This window comes from Paramormyrops kingsleyae, chromosome 25 (assembly GCF_048594095.1).
Source record: "Paramormyrops kingsleyae isolate MSU_618 chromosome 25, PKINGS_0.4, whole genome shotgun sequence".
Lineage (NCBI taxonomy): Eukaryota > Metazoa > Chordata > Actinopteri > Osteoglossiformes > Mormyridae > Paramormyrops > Paramormyrops kingsleyae.
This window is the reverse complement of record NC_132821.1, coordinates 20712746-20731229: the sequence shown is the minus strand read 5'-3', so window position 1 is coordinate 20731229 and position 18484 is coordinate 20712746. Positions and strand designations below refer to the sequence as shown.

The window sequence follows — 18484 nt, the reverse complement described above, 5'->3', positions numbered from 1 at the left end:
CAGTTGATGTAGTTGTAATTGATGCAGTGGTAGGTGCAGTTGAAGCAGTTGTGCTTGATGTAGTGGTTGGTGCTGCTGTGGATGTTGTAGTGGTCGTTGAGGGCGTTGCAGTTGATGCAGTTGTGCTTGATGTAGTGGTTGGTGCTGCTGTGGATGTTATAGTGGTCGTAGATGGTGTTGCAGTTGAAGCAGTTGTGCTTGATGTAGTGGTTGGTGCTGCTGTGGATGTTGTAGTGGTCGTAGATGGTGTTGCAATTGATGCAGTTGTGCTAGATGTTGTTGTTGGTGCTGCTGTGGATGTTGTAGTGGTCGTAGATGGTGTTGCAGTTGAAGCAGTTGTGCTTGATGTAGTGGTTGGTGCTGCTGTGGATGTTGTAGAGGTCGTAGATGGTGTTGCAATTGATGCAGTTGTGCTAGATGTTGTTGTTGGTGCTGCTGTGGATGTTGTAGTGGTCGTAGATGGTGTTGCAGTTGATGTAGTTGTAATTGATGCAGTGGTAGGTGCAGTTGAAGCAGTTGTGCTTGATGTAGTGGTTGGTGCTGCTGTGGATGTTGTAGTGGTCGTTGAGGGCGTTGCAGTTGATGCAGTTGTGCTTGATGTAGTGGTTGGTGCTGCTGTGGATGTTATAGTGGTCGTAGATGGTGTTGCAGTTGAAGCAGTTGTGCTTGATGTAGTGGTTGGTGCTGCTGTGGATGTTGTAGTGGTCGTAGATGGTGTTGCAATTGATGCAGTTGTGCTAGATGTTGTTGTTGGTGCTGCTGTGGATGTTGTAGTGGTTGTAGATGGTGTTGCAGTTGAAGCAGTTGTAATTGATGCAGTGGTACGTGCTGCTGTGGATGTTGTAGTGGTAGTAGATGTTGTTGCAGTTGATGCAGTTGTGCTTGATGAAGTGGTTGGTGCTGCTGTGGATGTTGTTGTGGTCGTAGATGGTGTTGCAGTTGAAGCAGTTGTGCTTGATGTAGTGGTTGGTGCTGCTGTGGATGTAGTAGTGGTCGTAGATGGTGTTGCAGTTGATGTAGTTGTAATTGATGTAGTGGTTGGTGCTGCTGTGGATGTTGTAGTGGTCGTAGATGTTGTTGCAGTTGATGCAGGTGTGCTTGATGTAGTGGTTAGTGCTGCTGTGGATGTTGTAGTGGTCGTAGATGGTGTTGCAATTGATGCAGTTGTGCTAGATGTTGTTATTGGTGCTGCTGTGGATGTTGTAGTGGTAGTAGATGGTGTTGCAGTTGAAGCAGTTGTGCTTGATGTAGTGGTTGGTGCTGCTGTGGATGTTGTAGTGGTCGTAGATGGTGTTGCAATTGATGCAGTTGTGCTAGATGTTGTTGTTGGTGCTGCTGTGGATGTTGTAGTGGTCGTAGATGGTGTTGCAGTTGAAGCAGTTGTGCTTGATGTAGTGGTTGGTGCTGCTGTGGATGTAGTAGTGGTCGTAGATGGTGTTGCAGTTGATGTAGTTGTAATTGATGTAGTGGTTGGTGCTGCTGTGGATGTTATAGTGGTCGTAGATGGTGTTGCAGTTGATGTAGTTGTAATTGATGCAGTGGTAGGTGCAGTTGAAGCAGTTGTGCTTGATGTAGTGGTTGGTGCTGCTGTGGATGTTGTAGTGGTCGTTGAGGGCGTTGCAGTTGATGCAGTTGTGCTTGATGTAGTGGTTGGTGCTGCTGTGGATGTTATAGTGGTCGTAGATGGTGTTGCAGTTGAAGCAGTTGTGCTTGATGTAGTGGTTGGTGCTGCTGTGGATGTTGTAGTGGTCGTAGATGGTGTTGCAATTGATGCAGTTGTGCTAGATGTTGTTGTTGGTGCTGCTGTGGATGTTGTAGTGGTCGTAGATGGTGTTGCAGTTGAAGCAGTTGTGCTTGATGTAGTGGTTGGTGCTGCTGTGGATGTTGTAGAGGTCGTAGATGGTGTTGCAATTGATGCAGTTGTGCTAGATGTTGTTGTTGGTGCTGCTGTGGATGTTGTAGTGGTCGTAGATGGTGTTGCAGTTGATGTAGTTGTAATTGATGCAGTGGTAGGTGCAGTTGAAGCAGTTGTGCTTGATGTAGTGGTTGGTGCTGCTGTGGATGTTGTAGTGGTCGTTGAGGGCGTTGCAGTTGATGCAGTTGTGCTTGATGTAGTGGTTGGTGCTGCTGTGGATGTTATAGTGGTCGTAGATGGTGTTGCAGTTGAAGCAGTTGTGCTTAATGTAGTGGTTGGTGCTGCTGTGGATGTTGTAGTGGTCGTAGATGGTGTTGCAATTGATGCAGTTGTGCTAGATGTTGTTGTTGGTGCTGCTGTGGATGTTGTAGTGGTCGTAGATGGTGTTGCAGTTGAAGCAGTTGTGCTTGATGTGGTGGATGGTGCTGCTGTGGATGTTGTTGTGGTCGTAGATGGTGTTGCAGTTGAAGCTGTTGTGCTTGACGTAGTGGTTGGTGCTGCTGTGGATGTTGTAGTGGTCGTAGATGGTGTTGCAATTGATGCAGTTGAGCTAGATGTTGTTGTTGGTGCTGCTGTGGATGTTATAGTGGTCGTAGATGGTGTTGCAGTTGAAGCAGTTGTGCTTGACGTAGTGGTTGGTGCTGCTGTGGATGTTGTAGTGGTAGTAGATGGTGTTGCAGTTGAAGCAGTTGTGCTTGATGTAGTGGTTGGTGCTGCTGTGGATGTTGTAGTGGTCGTAGATGGTGTTGCAATTGATGCAGTTGTGCTAGATGTTGTTGTTGGTGCTGCTGTGGATGTTGTAGTGGTCGTAGATGGTGTTGCAGTTGAAGCAGTTGTGCTTAATGTAGTGGTTGGTGCTGCTGTGGATGTTGTAGTGGTCGTAGATGGTGTTGCAATTGATGCAGTTGTGCTAGATGTTGTTGTTGGTGCTACTGTGGATGTTGTAGTGGTCGTAGATGGTGATGCAGTTGAAGCAGTTGTGCTTGATGTGGTGGATGGTGCTGCTGTGGATGTTGTTGTGGTCGTAGATGGTGTTGCAGTTGAAGCAGTTGTGCTTGATGTAGTGGTTGGTGCTGCTGTGGATGTTGTAGTGGTCGTAGATGTTGTTGCAATTGATGCAGTTGTGCTAGATGTTGTTGTTGGTGCTGCTGTGGATGTTGTAGTGGTCGTAGATGGTGTTGCAGTTGAAGCAGTTGTGCTTGATGTAGTGGTTGGTGCTGCTGTGGATGTTGTAGTGGTAGTAGATGTTGTTGCAGTTGATGCAGTTGTGCTAGATGTTGTTTTTGGTGCTGCTGTGGATGTTGTAGTGGTCGTAGATGGTGTTGCAGTTGAACCAGTTGTACTTGATGTAGTGGTTGGTGCTGCTGTGGATGTTGTAGTGGTCGTAGAAGGTGTTGCAATTGATGCAGTTGTGCTAGATGTTGTTGTTGGTGCTGCTGTGGATGTTGTAGTGGTCGTAGATGGTGTTGCAGTTGATGTAGTTGTAATTGATGCAGTGGTAGGTGCAGTTGAAGCAGTTGTGCTTGATGTAGTGGTTGGTGCTGCTGTGGCTGTTGTAGTGGTCGTTGAGGGCGTTGCAGTTGATGCAGTTGTGCTTGATGTAGTGGTTGGTGCTGCTGTGGATGTTATAGTGGTCGTAGATGGTGTTGCAGTTGAAGCAGTTGTGCTTGATGTAGTGGTTGGTGCTGCTGTGGATGTTGTAGTGGTCGTAGATGGTGTTGCAATTGATGCAGTTGTGCTAGATGTTGTTGTTGGTGCTGCTGTGGATGTTGTAGTGGTCGTAGATGGTGTTGCAGTTGAAGCAGTTGTGCTTAATGTAGTGGTTGGTGCTGCTGTGGATGTTGTAGTGGTCGTAGATGGTGTTGCAATTGATGCAGTTGTGCTAGATGTTGTTGTTGGTGCTACTGTGGATGTTGTAGTGGTCGTAGATGGTGATGCAGTTGAAGCAGTTGTGCTTGATGTGGTGGATGGTGCTGCTGTGGATGTTGTTGTGGTCGTAGATGGTGTTGCAGTTGAAGCAGTTGTGCTTGATGTAGTGGTTGGTGCTGCTGTGGATGTTGTAGTGGTCGTAGATGTTGTTGCAATTGATGCAGTTGTGCTAGATGTTGTTGTTGGTGCTGCTGTGGATGTTGTAGTGGTCGTAGATGGTGTTGCAGTTGAAGCAGTTGTGCTTGATGTAGTGGTTGGTGCTGCTGTGGATGTTGTAGTGGTAGTAGATGTTGTTGCAGTTGATGCAGTTGTGCTAGATGTTGTTTTTGGTGCTGCTGTGGATGTTGTAGTGGTCGTAGATGGTGTTGCAGTTGAACCAGTTGTACTTGATGTAGTGGTTGGTGCTGCTGTGGATGTTGTAGTGGTCGTAGAAGGTGTTGCAATTGATGCAGTTGTGCTAGATGTTGTTGTTGGTGCTGCTGTGGATGTTGTAGTGGTCGTAGATGGTGTTGCAGTTGATGTAGTTGTAATTGATGCAGTGGTAGGTGCAGTTGAAGCAGTTGTGCTTGATGTAGTGGTTGGTGCTGCTGTGGCTGTTGTAGTGGTCGTTGAGGGCGTTGCAGTTGATGCAGTTGTGCTTGATGTAGTGGTTGGTGCTGCTGTGGATGTTATAGTGGTCGTAGATGGTGTTGCAGTTGAAGCAGTTGTGCTTGATGTAGTGGTTGGTGCTGCTGTGGATGTTGTAGTGGTCGTAGATGGTGTTGCAATTGATGCAGTTGTGCTAGATGTTGTTGTTGGTGCTGCTGTGGATGTTGTAGTGGTCGTAGATGGTGTTGCAGTTGAAGCAGTTGTGCTTGATGTGGTGGATGGTGCTGCTGTGGATGTTGTTGTGGTCGTAGATGGTGTTGCAGTTGAAGCTGTTGTGCTTGACGTAGTGGTTGGTGCTGCTGTGGATGTTGTAGTGGTCGTAGATGGTGTTGCAATTGATGCAGTCGAGCTAGATGTTGTTGTTGGTGCTGCTGTGGATGTTGTAGTGGTCGTAGATGGTGTTGCAGTTGAAGCAGTTGTGCTTGACGTAGTGGGTGGTGCTGCTGTGGATGTTGTAGTGGCAGTCGATGGTGTTGCAGTTGAAGCAGTTGTGCTTGATGTAGTGGTTGGTGCTGCTGTGGAAGTTGTAGTGGTCGTAGATGTTGTTGCAATTGATGCAGTTGTGCTAGATGTTGTTGTTGGTGCTGCTGTGGATGTTGTAGTGGTCGTAGATGGTGTTGCAGTTGAAGCAGTTGTGCTTGATGTAGTGGTTGGTGCTGCTGTGGATGTTGTAGTGGTAGTAGATGTTGTTGCAGTTGATACAGTTGTTCTAGATGTTGTTGTTGGTGCTGCTGTGGATGTTGTAGTGGTCGTAGATGGTGTTGCAGTTGAAGCAGTTGTGCTTGATGTAGTGGTTGGTGCTGCTGTGGATGTTGTAGTGGTCGTAGAAGGTGTTGCAATTGATGCAGTTGTGCTAGATGTTGTTGTTGGTGCTGCTGTGGATGTTGTAGTGGTCGTAGATGGTGTTGCAGTTGATGTAGTTGTAATTGATGCAGTGGTAGGTGCAGTTGAAGCAGTTGTGCTTGATGTAGTGGTTGGTGCTGCTGTGGATGTTATAGTGGTCGTAGATGGTGTTGCAGTTGATGTAGTTGTAATTGATGCAGTGGTAGGTGCAGTTGAAGCAGTTGTGCTTGATGTAGTGGTTGGTGCTGCTGTGGATGTTGTAGTGGTCGTTGAGGGCGTTGCAGTTGATGCAGTTGTGCTTGATGTAGTGGTTGGTGCTGCTGTGGATGTTATAGTGGTCGTAGATGGTGTTGCAGTTGAAGCAGTTGTGCTTGATGTAGTGGTTGGTGCTGCTGTGGATGTTGTAGTGGTCGTAGATGGTGTTGCAGTTGAAGCAGTTGTGCTTGACGTGGTGGATGGTGCTGCTGTGGATGTTGTTGTGGTCGTAGATGGTGTTGCAGTTGAAGCTGTTGTGCTTGACGTAGTGGTTGGTGCTGCTGTGGATGTTGTAGTGGTCGTAGATGGTGTTGCAATTGATGCAGTTGTGCTAGATGTTGTTGTTGGTGCTGCTGTGGATGTTGTAGTGGTCGTAGATGGTGTTGCAGTTGAAGCAGTTGTGCTTGATGTAGTGGTTGGTGCTGCTGTGGATGTTGTAGAGGTCGTAGATGGTGTTGCAATTGATGCAGTTGTGCTAGATGTTGTTGTTGGTGCTGCTGTGGATGTTGTAGTGGTCGTAGATGGTGTTGCAGTTGATGTAGTTGTAATTGATGCAGTGGTAGGTGCAGTTGAAGCAGTTGTGCTTGATGTAGTGGTTGGTGCTGCTGTGGATGTTGTAGTGGTCGTTGAGGGCGTTGCAGTTGATGCAGTTGTGCTTGATGTAGTGGTTGGTGCTGCTGTGGATGTTATAGTGGTCGTAGATGGTGTTGCAGTTGAAGCAGTTGTGCTTGATGTAGTGGTTGGTGCTGCTGTGGATGTTGTAGTGGTCGTAGATGGTGTTGCAATTGATGCAGTTGTGCTAGATGTTGTTGTTGGTGCTGCTGTGGATGTTGTAGTGGTCGTAGATGGTGTTGCAGTTGAAGCAGTTGTGCTTGATGTGGTGGATGGTGCTGCTGTGGATGTTGTTGTGGTCGTAGATGGTGTTGCAGTTGAAGCTGTTGTGCTTGACGTAGTGGTTGGTGCTGCTGTGGATGTTGTAGTGGTCGTAGATGGTGTTGCACTTGATGCAGTTGAGCTAGATGTTGTTGTTGGTGCTGCTGTGGATGTTATAGTGGTCGTAGATGGTGTTGCAGTTGAAACAGTTGTGCTTGACGTAGTGGTTGGTGCTGCTGTGGATGTTGTAGTGGTAGTAGATGGTGTTGCAGTTGAAGCAGTTGTGCTTGATGTAGTGGTTGGTGCTGCTGTGGATGTTGTAGTGGTCGTAGATGGTGTTGCAATTGATGCAGTTGTGCTAGATGTTGTTGTTGGTGCTGCTGTGGATGTTGTAGTGGTCGTAGATGGTGTTGCAGTTGAAGCAGTTGTGCTTGATGTAGTGGTTGGTGCTGCTGTGGATGTTGTAGAGGTCGTAGATGGTGTTGCAATTGATGCAGTTGTGCTAGATGTTGTTGTTGGTGCTGCTGTGGATGTTGTAGTGGTCGTAGATGGTGTTGCAGTTGATGTAGTTGTAGTTGATGCAGTGGTAGGTGCAGTTGAAGCAGTTGTGCTTGATGTAGTGGTTGGTGCTGCTGTGGATGTTGTAGTGGTCGTTGAGGGCGTTGCAGTTGATGCAGTTGTGCTTGATGTAGTGGTTGGTGCTGCTGTGGATGTTATAGTGGTCGTAGATGGTGTTGCAGTTGAAGCAGTTGTGCTTGATGTAGTGGTTGGTGCTGCTGTGGATGTTGTAGTGGTCGTAGATGGTGTTGCAATTGATGCAGTTGTGCTAGATGTTGTTGTTGGTGCTGCTGTCGATGTTGTAGTGGTCGTAGATGGTGATGCAGTTGAAGCAGTTGTGCTTGATGTGGTGGATGGTGCTGCTGTGGATGTTGTTGTGGTCGTAGATGGTGTTGCAGTTGAAGCAGTTGTGCTTGATGTAGTGGTTGGTGCTGCTGGGGATGTTGTTGTGGTCGTAGATGGTGTTGCAATTGATGCAGTTGTGCTAGATGTTGTTGTTGGTGCTGCTGTGGACGTTGTAGTGGTCGTAGATGGTGTTACAGTTGAAGCAGTAGTGCTTGATGTAGTGGTTGGTGCTGCTGTAGATGTTGTGGTCGTAGATGGTGTTGCAATTGATGCAGTTGTGCTAGATGATGTTGTTGGTGCTGCTGTGGATGTTGTGGTCATAGGTGGTGTTGCAGTTGAAGCAGTTGTGCTTGATGTAGTGGTTGGTGCTGCTGTGGATGTTGTAGTGGTCGTAGATGGTGTTGCAATTGATGCAGTTGTGCTAGGTGTTGTTGTTGGTGCTGCTGTGGATGTTGTAGTGGTCGTAGATGGTGTTGCAGTTGAAGCAGTTGTGCTTGATGTAGTGGTTGGTGCTGCTGTGGATGTAGTAGTGGTCGTAGATGGTGTTGCAGTTGATGCAGTTGTGCTTGATGTAGTGGTTGGTGCTGCTGTGGATGTTGTAGTGGTCGTAGATGGTGTTGCAGTTGAAGCAGTTGTGCTTGATGTGGTGGTTGGTGCTGCTGTGGATGTTGTAGTGGTCGTAGATGGTGTTGCAATTGATGCAGTTGTGCTAGATGTTGTTGTTGGTGCTGCTGTGGATGTTGTAGTGGTCGTAGATGGTGTTGCAGTTGAAGCAGTTGTGCTTGATGTAGTGGTTGGTGCTGCTGTGGATGTTGTAGAGGTCGTAGATGGTGTTGCAATTGATGCAGTTGTGCTAGATGTTGTTGTTGGTGCTGCTGTGGATGTTGTAGTGGTCGTAGATGGTGTTGCAGTTGATGTAGTTGTAATTGATGCAGTGGTAGGTGCAGTTGAAGCAGTTGTGCTTGATGTAGTGGTTGGTGCTGCTGTGGATGTTGTAGTGGTCGTTGAGGGCGTTGCAGTTGATGCAGTTGTGCTTGATGTAGTGGTTGGTGCTGCTGTGGATGTTATAGTGGTCGTAGATGGTGTTGCAGTTGAAGCAGTTGTGCTTGATGTAGTGGTTGGTGCTGCTGTGGATGTTGTAGTGGTCGTAGATGGTGTTGCAGTTGAAGCAGTTGTGCTTGATGTGGTGGATGGTGCTGCTGTGGATGTTGTTGTGGTCGTAGATGGTGTTGCAGTTGAAGCTGTTGTGCTTGACGTAGTGGTTGGTGCTGCTGTGGATGTTGTAGTGGTCGTAGATGGTGTTGCAGTTGATGTAGTTGTAATTGATGCAGTGGTAGGTGCAGTTGAAGCAGTTGTGCTTGATGTAGTGGTTGGTGCTGCTGTGGATGTTGTAGTGGTCGTTGAGGGCGTTGCAGTTGATGCAGTTGTGCTTGATGTAGTGGTTGGTGCTGCTGTGGATGTTATAGTGGTCGTAGATGGTGTTGCAGTTGAAGCAGTTGTGCTTGATGTAGTGGTTGGTGCTGCTGTGGATGTTGTAGTGGTCGTAGATGGTGTTGCAGTTGAAGCAGTTGTGCTTGATGTGGTGGATGGTGCTGCTGTGGATGTTGTTGTGGTCGTAGATGGTGTTGCAGTTGAAGCTGTTGTGCTTGACGTAGTGGTTGGTGCTGCTGTGGATGTTGTAGTGGTCGTAGATGGTGTTGCAATTGATGCAGTTGAGCTAGATGTTGTTGTTGGTGCTGCTGTGGATGTTATAGTGGTCGTAGATGGTGTTGCAGTTGAAACAGTTGTGCTTGACGTAGTGGTTGGTGCTGCTGTGGATGTTGTAGTGGTAGTAGATGGTGTTGCAGTTGAAGCAGTTGTGGTTGATGTAGTGGTTGGTGCTGCTGTGGATGTTGTAGTGGTCGTAGATGGTGTTGCAATTGATGCAGTTGTGCTAGATGTTGTTGTTGGTGCTGCTGTGGATGTTGTAGTGGTCGTAGATGGTGTTGCAGTTGAAGCAGTTGTGCTTGATGTAGTGGTTGGTGCTGCTGTGGATGTTGTAGAGGTCGTAGATGGTGTTGCAATTGATGCAGTTGTGCTAGATGTTGTTGTTGGTGCTGCTGTGGATGTTGTAGTGGTCGTAGATGGTGTTGCAGTTGATGTAGTTGTAGTTGATGCAGTGGTAGGTGCAGTTGAAGCAGTTGTGCTTGATGTAGTGGTTGGTGCTGCTGTGGATGTTGTAGTGGTCGTTGAGGGCGTTGCAGTTGATGCAGTTGTGCTTGATGTAGTGGTTGGTGCTGCTGTGGATGTTATAGTGGTCGTAGATGGTGTTGCAGTTGAAGCAGTTGTGCTTGATGTAGTGGTTGGTGCTGCTGTGGATGTTGTAGTGGTCGTAGATGGTGTTGCAATTGATGCAGTTGTGCTAGATGTTGTTGTTGGTGCTGCTGTCGATGTTGTAGTGGTCGTAGATGGTGATGCAGTTGAAGCAGTTGTGCTTGATGTGGTGGATGGTGCTGCTGTGGATGTTGTTGTGGTCGTAGATGGTGTTGCAGTTGAAGCAGTTGTGCTTGATGTAGTGGTTGGTGCTGCTGGGGATGTTGTTGTGGTCGTAGATGGTGTTGCAATTGATGCAGTTGTGCTAGATGTTGTTGTTGGTGCTGCTGTGGACGTTGTAGTGGTCGTAGATGGTGTTACAGTTGAAGCAGTAGTGCTTGATGTAGTGGTTGGTGCTGCTGTAGATGTTGTGGTCGTAGATGGTGTTGCAATTGATGCAGTTGTGCTTGATGTAGTGGTTGGTGCTGCTGGGGATGTTGTTGTGGTCGTAGATGGTGTTGCAGTTGAAGCAGTTGTGCTTGATGTGGTGGTTGGTGCTGCTGTGGATGTTGTTGTGGTCGTAGATGGTGTTGCAGTTGAAGCAGTTGTGCTTGATGTAGTGGTTGGTGCTGCTGTGGATGTTGTAGTGGTCGTAGATGGTGTTGCAGTTGAAGCAGTTGTGCTTGATGTAGTGGTTGGCGCTGCTGTGGATGTTGTAGTGGTCGTAGATGGTGTTGCAGTTGATGCAGTTGTGCTTGATGAAGTGGTTGGTGCTGCTGTGGATGTTGTAGTGGTTATAGATGGTGTTGCAGTTGATGTAGTTGTAATTGATGCAGTGGAAGGTGCTGCTGTGGATGTTGTAGTGGTAGTAGATGGTGTTGCAGTTGAAGCAGTTGTGCTTGACGTAGTGGTTGGTGCTGCTGTGGATGTTGTAGTGGTAGTAGATGGTGTTGCAGTTGAAGCAGTTGTGCTTGATGTAGTGGTTGGTGCTGCTGTGGATGTTGTAGTGGTCGTAGATGGTGTTGCAATTGATGCAGTTGTGCTAGATGTTGTTGTTGGTGCTGCTGTGGATGTTGTAGTGGTCGTAGATGGTGTTGCAGTTGAAGCAGTTGTGCTTGATGTGGTTGTTGGTGCTGCTGTGGATGTTGTTGTGGTTGTAGATGGTGTTGCAGTTGAAGCAGTTGTGCTTGATGTTGTTGTTGGTGCTGCTGTGGATGTTGTAGTGGTCGTAGATGGTGTTGCAGTTGAAGCAGTTGTGCTTGATGTAGTGGTTGGTGCTGCTGTGGATGTTGTAGTGGTCGTAGATGGTGTTGCAATTGATGCAGTTGTGCTAGATGTTGTTGTTGGTGCTGCTGTGGATGTTGTCGTGGTCGTAGATGGTGTTGCAGTTGAAGCAGTAGTGCTTGATGTAGTGGTTGGTGCTGCTGTGGATGTTGTAGTGGTCGTAGATGGTGTTGCAATTGATGCAGTTGTGCTAGATGTTGTTGTTGGTGCTGCTGTGGATGTTGTGGTCGTAGGTGGTGTTGCAGTTGAAGCAGTTGTGCTTGATGTAGTGGTTGGTGCTGCTGTGGATGTTGTAGTGGTCGTAGATGGTGTTGCAATTGATGCCGTTGTGCTAGATGTTGTTGTTGGTGCTGCTGTGGATGTTGTAGTGGTTGTAGATGGTGTTGCAGTTGAAGCAGTTGTAATTGATGCAGTGGTACGTGCTGCTGTGGATGTTGTAGTGGTCGTAGATGTTGTTGCAGTTGATGCAGTTGTGCTTGATGAAGTGGTTGGTGCTGCTGTGGATGTTGTTGTGGTCGTAGATGGTGTTGCAGTTGAAGCAGTTGTGCTTGATGTAGTGGTTGGTGCTGCTGTGGATGTAGTAGTGGTCGTAGATGGTGTTGCAGTTGATGCAGTTGTGCTTGATGTAGTGGTTGGTGCTGCTGTGGATGTTGTAGTGGTCGTAGATGGTGTTGCAGTTGAAGCAGTTGTGCTTGATGTGGTGGTTGGTGCTGCTGTGGATGTTGTAGTGGTCGTAGATGGTGTTGCAGTTGAAGCAGTTGTGCTTGATGTGGTGGTTGGTGCTGCTGTGGATGTTGTAGTGGTCGTAGATGGTGTTGCAGTTGAAGCAGTTGTGCTTGATGTGGTTGTTGGTGCTGCTGTGGATGTTGTAGTGGTCGTAGATGGTGTTGCAGTTGAAGCAGTTGTGCTTGATGTGGTGGTTGGTGCTGCTGTGGATGTTGTAGTGGTCGTAGATGGTGTTGCAATTGATGCAGTTGTGCTTGATGTTGTTGTTGGTGCTGCTGTGGATGTTATAGTGGTCGTAGATGGTGTTGCAGTTGAAGCAGTGGTGCTTGATGTAGTGGTTGGTGCTGCTGTGGATGTTGTAGTGGTCGTAGATGGTGTTGCAATTGATGCAGTTGTGCTAGATGTTGTTGTTGGTGCTGCTGTGGATGTTGTAGTGGTCGTAGATGGTGTTGCAGTTGATGTAGTTGTAATTGATGCAGTGGTAGGTGCAGTTGAAGCAGTTGTGCTTGATGTAGTGGTTGGTGCTGCTGTGGATGTTGTAGTGGTCGTAGATGGTGTTGCAGTTGATGTAGTTGTAATTGATGCAGTGGTAGGTGCAGTTGAAGCAGTTGTGCTTGATGTAGTGGTTGGTGCTGCTGTGGATGTTGTAGTGGTCGTTGAGGGCGTTGCAGTTGATGCAGTTGTGCTTGATGTAGTGGTTGGTGCTGCTGTGGATGTTGTAGTGGTCGTAGATGGTGTTGCAATTGATGCAGTTGTGCTAGATGTTGTTGTTGGTGCTGCTGTGGATGTTGTAGTGGTCGTAGATGGTGATGCAGTTGAAGCAGTTGTGCTTGATGTGGTGGATGGTGCTGCTGTGGATGTTGTTGTGGTCGTAGATGGTGTTGCAGTTGAAGCAGTTGTGCTTGATGTAGTGGTTGGTGCTGCTGGGGATGTTGTAGTGGTCGTAGATGGTGTTGCAATTGATGCAGTTGTGCTAGATGTTGTTGTTGGTGCTGCTGTGGACGTTGTAGTGGTCGCAGATGGTGTTGCAGTTGAAGCAGTAGTGCTTGATGTAGTGGTTGGTGCTGCTGTGGATGTTGTAGTGGTCGTAGATGGTGTTGCAATTGATGCAGTTGTGCTAGATGTTGTTGTTGGTGCTGCTGTGGATGTTGTGGTCGTAGGTGGTGTTGCAGTTGAAGCAGTTGTGCTTGATGTAGTGGTTGGTGCTGCTGTGGATGTTGTAGTGGTCGTAGATGGTGTTGCAATTGATGCAGTTGTGCTAGGTGTTGTTGTTGGTGCTGCTGTGGATGTTGTAGTGGTTGTAGATGGTGTTGCAGTTGAAGCAGTTGTAATTGATGCAGTGGTACGTGCTGCTGTGGATGTTGTTGTGGTAGTAGATGTTGTTGCAGTTGATGCAGTTGTGCTTGATGAAGTGGTTGGTGCTGCTGTGGATGTTGTTGTGGTCGTAGATGGTGTTGCAGTTGAAGCAGTTGTGCTTGATGTAGTGGTTGGTGCTGCTGTGGATGTAGTAGTGGTCGTAGATGGTGTTGCAGTTGATGCAGTTGTGCTTGATGTAGTGGTTGGTGCTGCTGTGGATGTTGTAGTGGTCGTAGATGGTGTTGCAGTTGAAGCAGTTGTGCTTGATGTGGTGGTTGGTGCTGCTGTGGATGTTGTAGTGGTCATAGATGGTGTTGCAGTTGAAGCAGTTGTGCTTGATGTGGGGGTTGGTGCTGCTGTGGATGTTGTAGTGGTCGTAGATGGTGTTGCAGTTGAAGCAGTTGTGCTTGATGTGGTTGTTGGTGCTGCTGTGGATGTTGTAGTGGTCATAGATGGTGTTGCAGTTGAAGCAGTTGTGCTTGATGTGGTGGTTGGTGCTGCTGTGGATGTTGTAGTGGTCGTAGATGGTGTTGCAGTTGAAGCAGTTGTGCTTGATGTGGTTGTTGGTGCTGCTGTGGATGTTGTTGTGGTCGTAGATGGTGTTGCAGTTGAAGCAGTTGTGCTTGATGTGGTGGTTGGTGCTGCTGTGGATGTTGTAGTGGTCGTAGATGGTGTTGCAGTTGAAGCAGTTGTGCTTGATGTGGTTGTTGGTGCTGCTGTGGATGTTGTTGTGGTCGTAGATGGTGTTGCAGTTGAAGCAGTTGTGCTTGATGTAGTGGTTGGTGCTGCTGTGGATGTTGTAGTGGTCGTAGATGGTGTTGCAATTGATGCAGTTGTGCTAGATGTTGTTGTTGGTGCTGCTGTGGATGTTGTAGTGGTCGTAGATGGTGATGCAGTTGAAGCAGTTGTGCTTGATGTGGTGGATGGTGCTGCTGTGGATGTTGTTGTGGTCGTAGATGGTGTTGCAGTTGAAGCAGTTGTGCTTGATGTGGTGGTTGGTGCTGCTGTGGATGTTGTAGTGGTCGTAGATGGTGTTGCAGTTGAAGCAGTTGTGCTTGATGTGGTTGTTGGTGCTGCTGTGGATGTTGTAGTGGTCGTAGATGGTGTTGCAGTTGAAGCAGTTGTGCTTGATGTGGTGGTTGGTGCTGCTGTGGATGTTGTAGTGGTCGTTGAGGGCGTTGCAGTTGATGCAGTTGTGCTTGATGTGGTGGTTGGTGCTGCTGTGGATGTTGTAGTGGTCGTAGATGGTGTTGCAATTGATGCAGTTGTGCTAGATGTTGTTGTTGGTGCTGCTGTGGATGTTGTAGTGGTCGTAGATGGTGATGCAGTTGAAGCAGTTGTGCTTGATGTGGTGGATGGTGCTGCTGTGGATGTTGTTGTGGTCGTAGATGGTGTTGCAGTTGAAGCAGTTGTGCTTGATGTGGTGGTTGGTGCTGCTGTGGATGTTGTAGTGGTCGTAGATGGTGTTGCAGTTGAAGCAGTAGTGCTTGATGTAGTGGTTGGTGCTGCTGTGGATGTTGTAGTGGTCGTAGATGGTGTTGCAATTGATGCAGTTGTGCTAGATGTTGTTGTTGGTGCTGCTGTGGATGTTGTGGTCGTAGGTGGTGTTGCAGTTGAAGCAGTTGTGCTTGATGTAGTGGTTGGTGCTGCTGTGGATGTTGTAGTGGTCGTAGATGGTGTTGCAATTGATGCCGTTGTGCTAGATGTTGTTGTTGGTGCTGCTGTGGATGTTGTAGTGGTTGTAGATGGTGTTGCAGTTGAAGCAGTTGTAATTGATGCAGTGGTACGTGCTGCTGTGGATGTTGTAGTGGTCGTAGATGTTGTTGCAGTTGATGCAGTTGTGCTTGATGAAGTGGTTGGTGCTGCTGTGGATGTTGTTGTGGTCGTAGATGGTGTTGCAGTTGAAGCAGTTGTGCTTGATGTAGTGGTTGGTGCTGCTGTGGATGTAGTAGTGGTCGTAGATGGTGTTGCAGTTGATGCAGTTGTGCTTGATGTAGTGGTTGGTGCTGCTGTGGATGTTGTAGTGGTCGTAGATGGTGTTGCAGTTGAAGCAGTTGTGCTTGATGTGGTGGTTGGTGCTGCTGTGGATGTTGTAGTGGTCGTAGATGGTGTTGCAGTTGAAGCAGTTGTGCTTGATGTGGTGGTTGGTGCTGCTGTGGATGTTGTAGTGGTCGTAGATGGTGTTGCAGTTGAAGCAGTTGTGCTTGATGTGGTTGTTGGTGCTGCTGTGGATGTTGTAGTGGTCGTAGATGGTGTTGCAGTTGAAGCAGTTGTGCTTGATGTGGTGGTTGGTGCTGCTGTGGATGTTGTAGTGGTCGTAGATGGTGTTGCAATTGATGCAGTTGTGCTTGATGTTGTTGTTGGTGCTGCTGTGGATGTTATAGTGGTCGTAGATGGTGTTGCAGTTGAAGCAGTGGTGCTTGATGTAGTGGTTGGTGCTGCTGTGGATGTTGTAGTGGTCGTAGATGGTGTTGCAATTGATGCAGTTGTGCTAGATGTTGTTGTTGGTGCTGCTGTGGATGTTGTAGTGGTCGTAGATGGTGTTGCAGTTGATGTAGTTGTAATTGATGCAGTGGTCGGTGCAGTTGAAGCAGTTGTGCTTGATGTAGTGGTTGGTGCTGCTGTGGATGTTGTAGTGGTCGTTGAGGGCGTTGCAGTTGATGCAGTTGTGCTTGATGTAGTGGTTGGTGTTGCTGTGGATGTTATAGTGGTCGTAGATGGTGTTGCAGTTGAAGCAGTTGTGCTTGATGTAGTGGTTGGTGCTGCTGTGGATGTTGTAGTGGTCGTAGATGGTGTTGCAATTGATGCAGTTGTGCTAGATGTTGTTGTTGGTGCTGCTGTGGATGTTGTAGTGGTCGTAGATGGTGATGCAGTTGAAGCAGTTGTGCTTGATGTGGTGGATGGTGCTGCTGTGGATGTTGTTGTGGTCGTAGATGGTGTTGCAGTTGAAGCAGTTGTGCTTGATGTAGTGGTTGGTGCTGCTGGGGATGTTGTAGTGGTCGTAGATGGTGTTGCAATTGATGCAGTTGTGCTAGATGTTGTTGTTGGTGCTGCTGTGGACGTTGTAGTGGTCGCAGATGGTGTTGCAGTTGAAGCAGTAGTGCTTGATGTAGTGGTTGGTGCTGCTGTGGATGTTGTAGTGGTCGTAGATGGTGCTGCAATTGATGCAGTTGTGCTAGATGTTGTTGTTGGTGCTGCTGTGGATGTTGTGGTCGTAGGTGGTGTTGCAGTTGAAGCAGTTGTGCTTGATGTAGTGGTTGGTGCTGCTGTGGATGTTGTAGTGGTCGTAGATGGTGTTGCAATTGATGCAGTTGTGCTAGGTGTTGTTGTTGGTGCTGCTGTGGATGTTGTAGTGGTTGTAGATGGTGTTGCAGTTGAAGCAGTTGTAATTGATGCAGTGGTACGTGCTGCTGTGGATGTTGTAGTGGTAGTAGATGTTGTTGCAGTTGATGCAGTTGTGCTTGATGAAGTGGTTGGTGCTGCTGTGGATGTTGTTGTGGTCGTAGATGGTGTTGCAGTTGAAGCAGTTGTGCTTGATGTAGTGGTTGGTGCTGCTGTGGATGTAGTAGTGGTCGTAGATGGTGTTGCAGTTGATGCAGTTGTGCTTGATGTAGTGGTTGGTGCTGCTGTGGATGTTGTAGTGGTCGTAGATGGTGTTGCAGTTGAAGCAGTTGTGCTTGATGTGGTGGTTGGTGCTGCTGTGGATGTTGTAGTGGTCATAGATGGTGTTGCAGTTGAAGCAGTTGTGCTTGATGTGGGGGTTGGTGCTGCTGTGGATGTTGTAGTGGTCGTAGATGGTGTTGCAGTTGAAGCAGTTGTGCTTGATGTGGTTGTTGGTGCTGCTGTGGATGTTGTAGTGGTCGTAGATGGTGTTGCAGTTGAAGCAGTTGTGCTTGATGTGGTGGTTGGTGCTGCTGTGGATGTTGTAGTGGTCGTAGATGGTGTTGCAGTTGAAGCAGTTGTGCTTGATGTGGTTGTTGGTGCTGCTGTGGATGTTGTTGTGGTCGTAGATGGTGTTGCAGTTGAAGCAGTTGTGCTTGATGTGGTGGTTGGTGCTGCTGTGGATGTTGTAGTGGTCGTAGATGGTGTTGCAGTTGAAGCAGTTGTGCTTGATGTGGTTGTTGGTGCTGCTGTGGATGTTGTTGTGGTCGTAGATGGTGTTGCAGTTGAAGCAGTTGTGCTTGATGTAGTGGTTGGTGCTGCTGTGGATGTTGTAGTGGTCGTAGATGGTGTTGCAATTGATGCAGTTGTGCTAGATGTTGTTGTTGGTGCTGCTGTGGATGTTATAGTGGTCGTAGATGGTGTTGCAGTTGAAGCAGTTGTGCTTGATGTAGTGGTTGGTGCTGCTGTGGATGTTGTAGTGGTCGTAGGTGGTGTTGCAATTGATGCAGTTGTGCTAGATGTTGTTGTTGGTGCTGCTGTGGATGTTGTAGTGGTCGTAGATGGTGTTGCAGTTGAAGCAGTTGTGCTTGATGTAGTGGTTGGTGCTGCTGTGGATGTTGTAGTGGTCGTAGATGGTGTTGCAATTGATGCAGTTGTGCTAGATGTTGTTGTTGGTGCTGCTGTGGATGTTGTAGTGGTCGTAGATGGTGTTGCAGTTGATGCAGGTGTGCTTGATGTAGTGGTTAGTGCTGCTGTGGATGTTGTAGTGGTCGTAGATGGTGTTGCAATTGATGCAGTTGTGCTAGATGTTGTTGTTGGTGCTGCTGTGGATGTTGTAGTGGTCGTAGATGGTGTTGCAGTTGATGCAGTTGTGCTTGATGTAGTGGTTGGTGCTGCTGTGGATGTTGTAGTGGTAGTAGATGTTGATGCAGTTGTGCTTGATGAAGTGGTTGGTGCTGCTGTGGATGTTGTTGTGGTCGTAGATGGTGTTGCAGTTGAAGCAGTTGTGCTTGATGAAGTGGTTGGTGCTGCTGTGGATGTTGTAGTGGTTATAGATGGTGTTGCAGTTGATGTAGTTGTAATTGATGCAGTGGAAGGTGCTGCTGTGGATGTTGTAGTGGTAGTAGATGGTGTTGCAGTTGAAGCAGTTGTGCTTGACGTAGTGGTTGGTGCTGCTGTGGATGTTGTAGTGGTAGTAGATGGTGTTGCAGTTGAAGCAGTTGTGCTTGATGTAGTGGTTGGTGCTGCTGTGGATGTTGTAGTGGTCGTAGATGGTGTTGCAATTGATGCAGTTGTGCTAGATGTTGTTGTTGGTGCTGCTGTGGATGTTGTAGTGGTCGTAGATGGTGTTGCAGTTGAAGCAGTTGTGCTTGATGTAGTGGTTGGTGCTGCTGTGGATGTTGTAGAGGTCGTAGATGGTGTTGCAATTGATGCAGTTGTGCTAGATGTTGTTGTTGGTGCTGCTGTGGATGTTGTAGTGGTCGTAGATGGTGTTGCAGTTGACGTAGTTGTAATTGATGCAGTGGTAGGTGCAGTTGAAGCAGTTGTGCTTGATGTAGTGGTTGGTGCTGCTGTGGA

At 47.8% G+C, this 18484-nt stretch overlaps 2 protein-coding genes across 2 annotated transcripts in view; both read right to left on the bottom strand.

Annotated features, from left to right (window-relative positions):
- LOC111861086 (uncharacterized) overlaps positions 1–18484 on the bottom strand; it is a 167139-nt gene that overhangs the window by 101532 nt on the left and 47123 nt on the right. The gene's annotated exons all lie outside the window — the stretch shown is intronic.
- LOC140583134 (uncharacterized) overlaps positions 4565–18484 on the bottom strand; it is a gene marked incomplete at its 3' end in the record, with an annotated part of 46702 nt that continues 32782 nt past the window's right edge. Inside the window, exons 17-23 of the mRNA XM_072707774.1 lie at positions 15769–16506; positions 14812–15465; positions 10342–13020; positions 8221–8637; positions 7435–8094; positions 5641–7239; positions 4565–4896 (exon numbers count right to left, since the gene is read on the bottom strand). Of these exons, the coding sequence (XP_072563875.1) occupies positions 4565–4896; positions 5641–7239; positions 7435–8094; positions 8221–8637; positions 10342–13020; positions 14812–15465; positions 15769–16506 (7079 nt within the window). The remainder of the gene's footprint in view (positions 4897–5640; positions 7240–7434; positions 8095–8220; positions 8638–10341; positions 13021–14811; positions 15466–15768; positions 16507–18484) is intronic.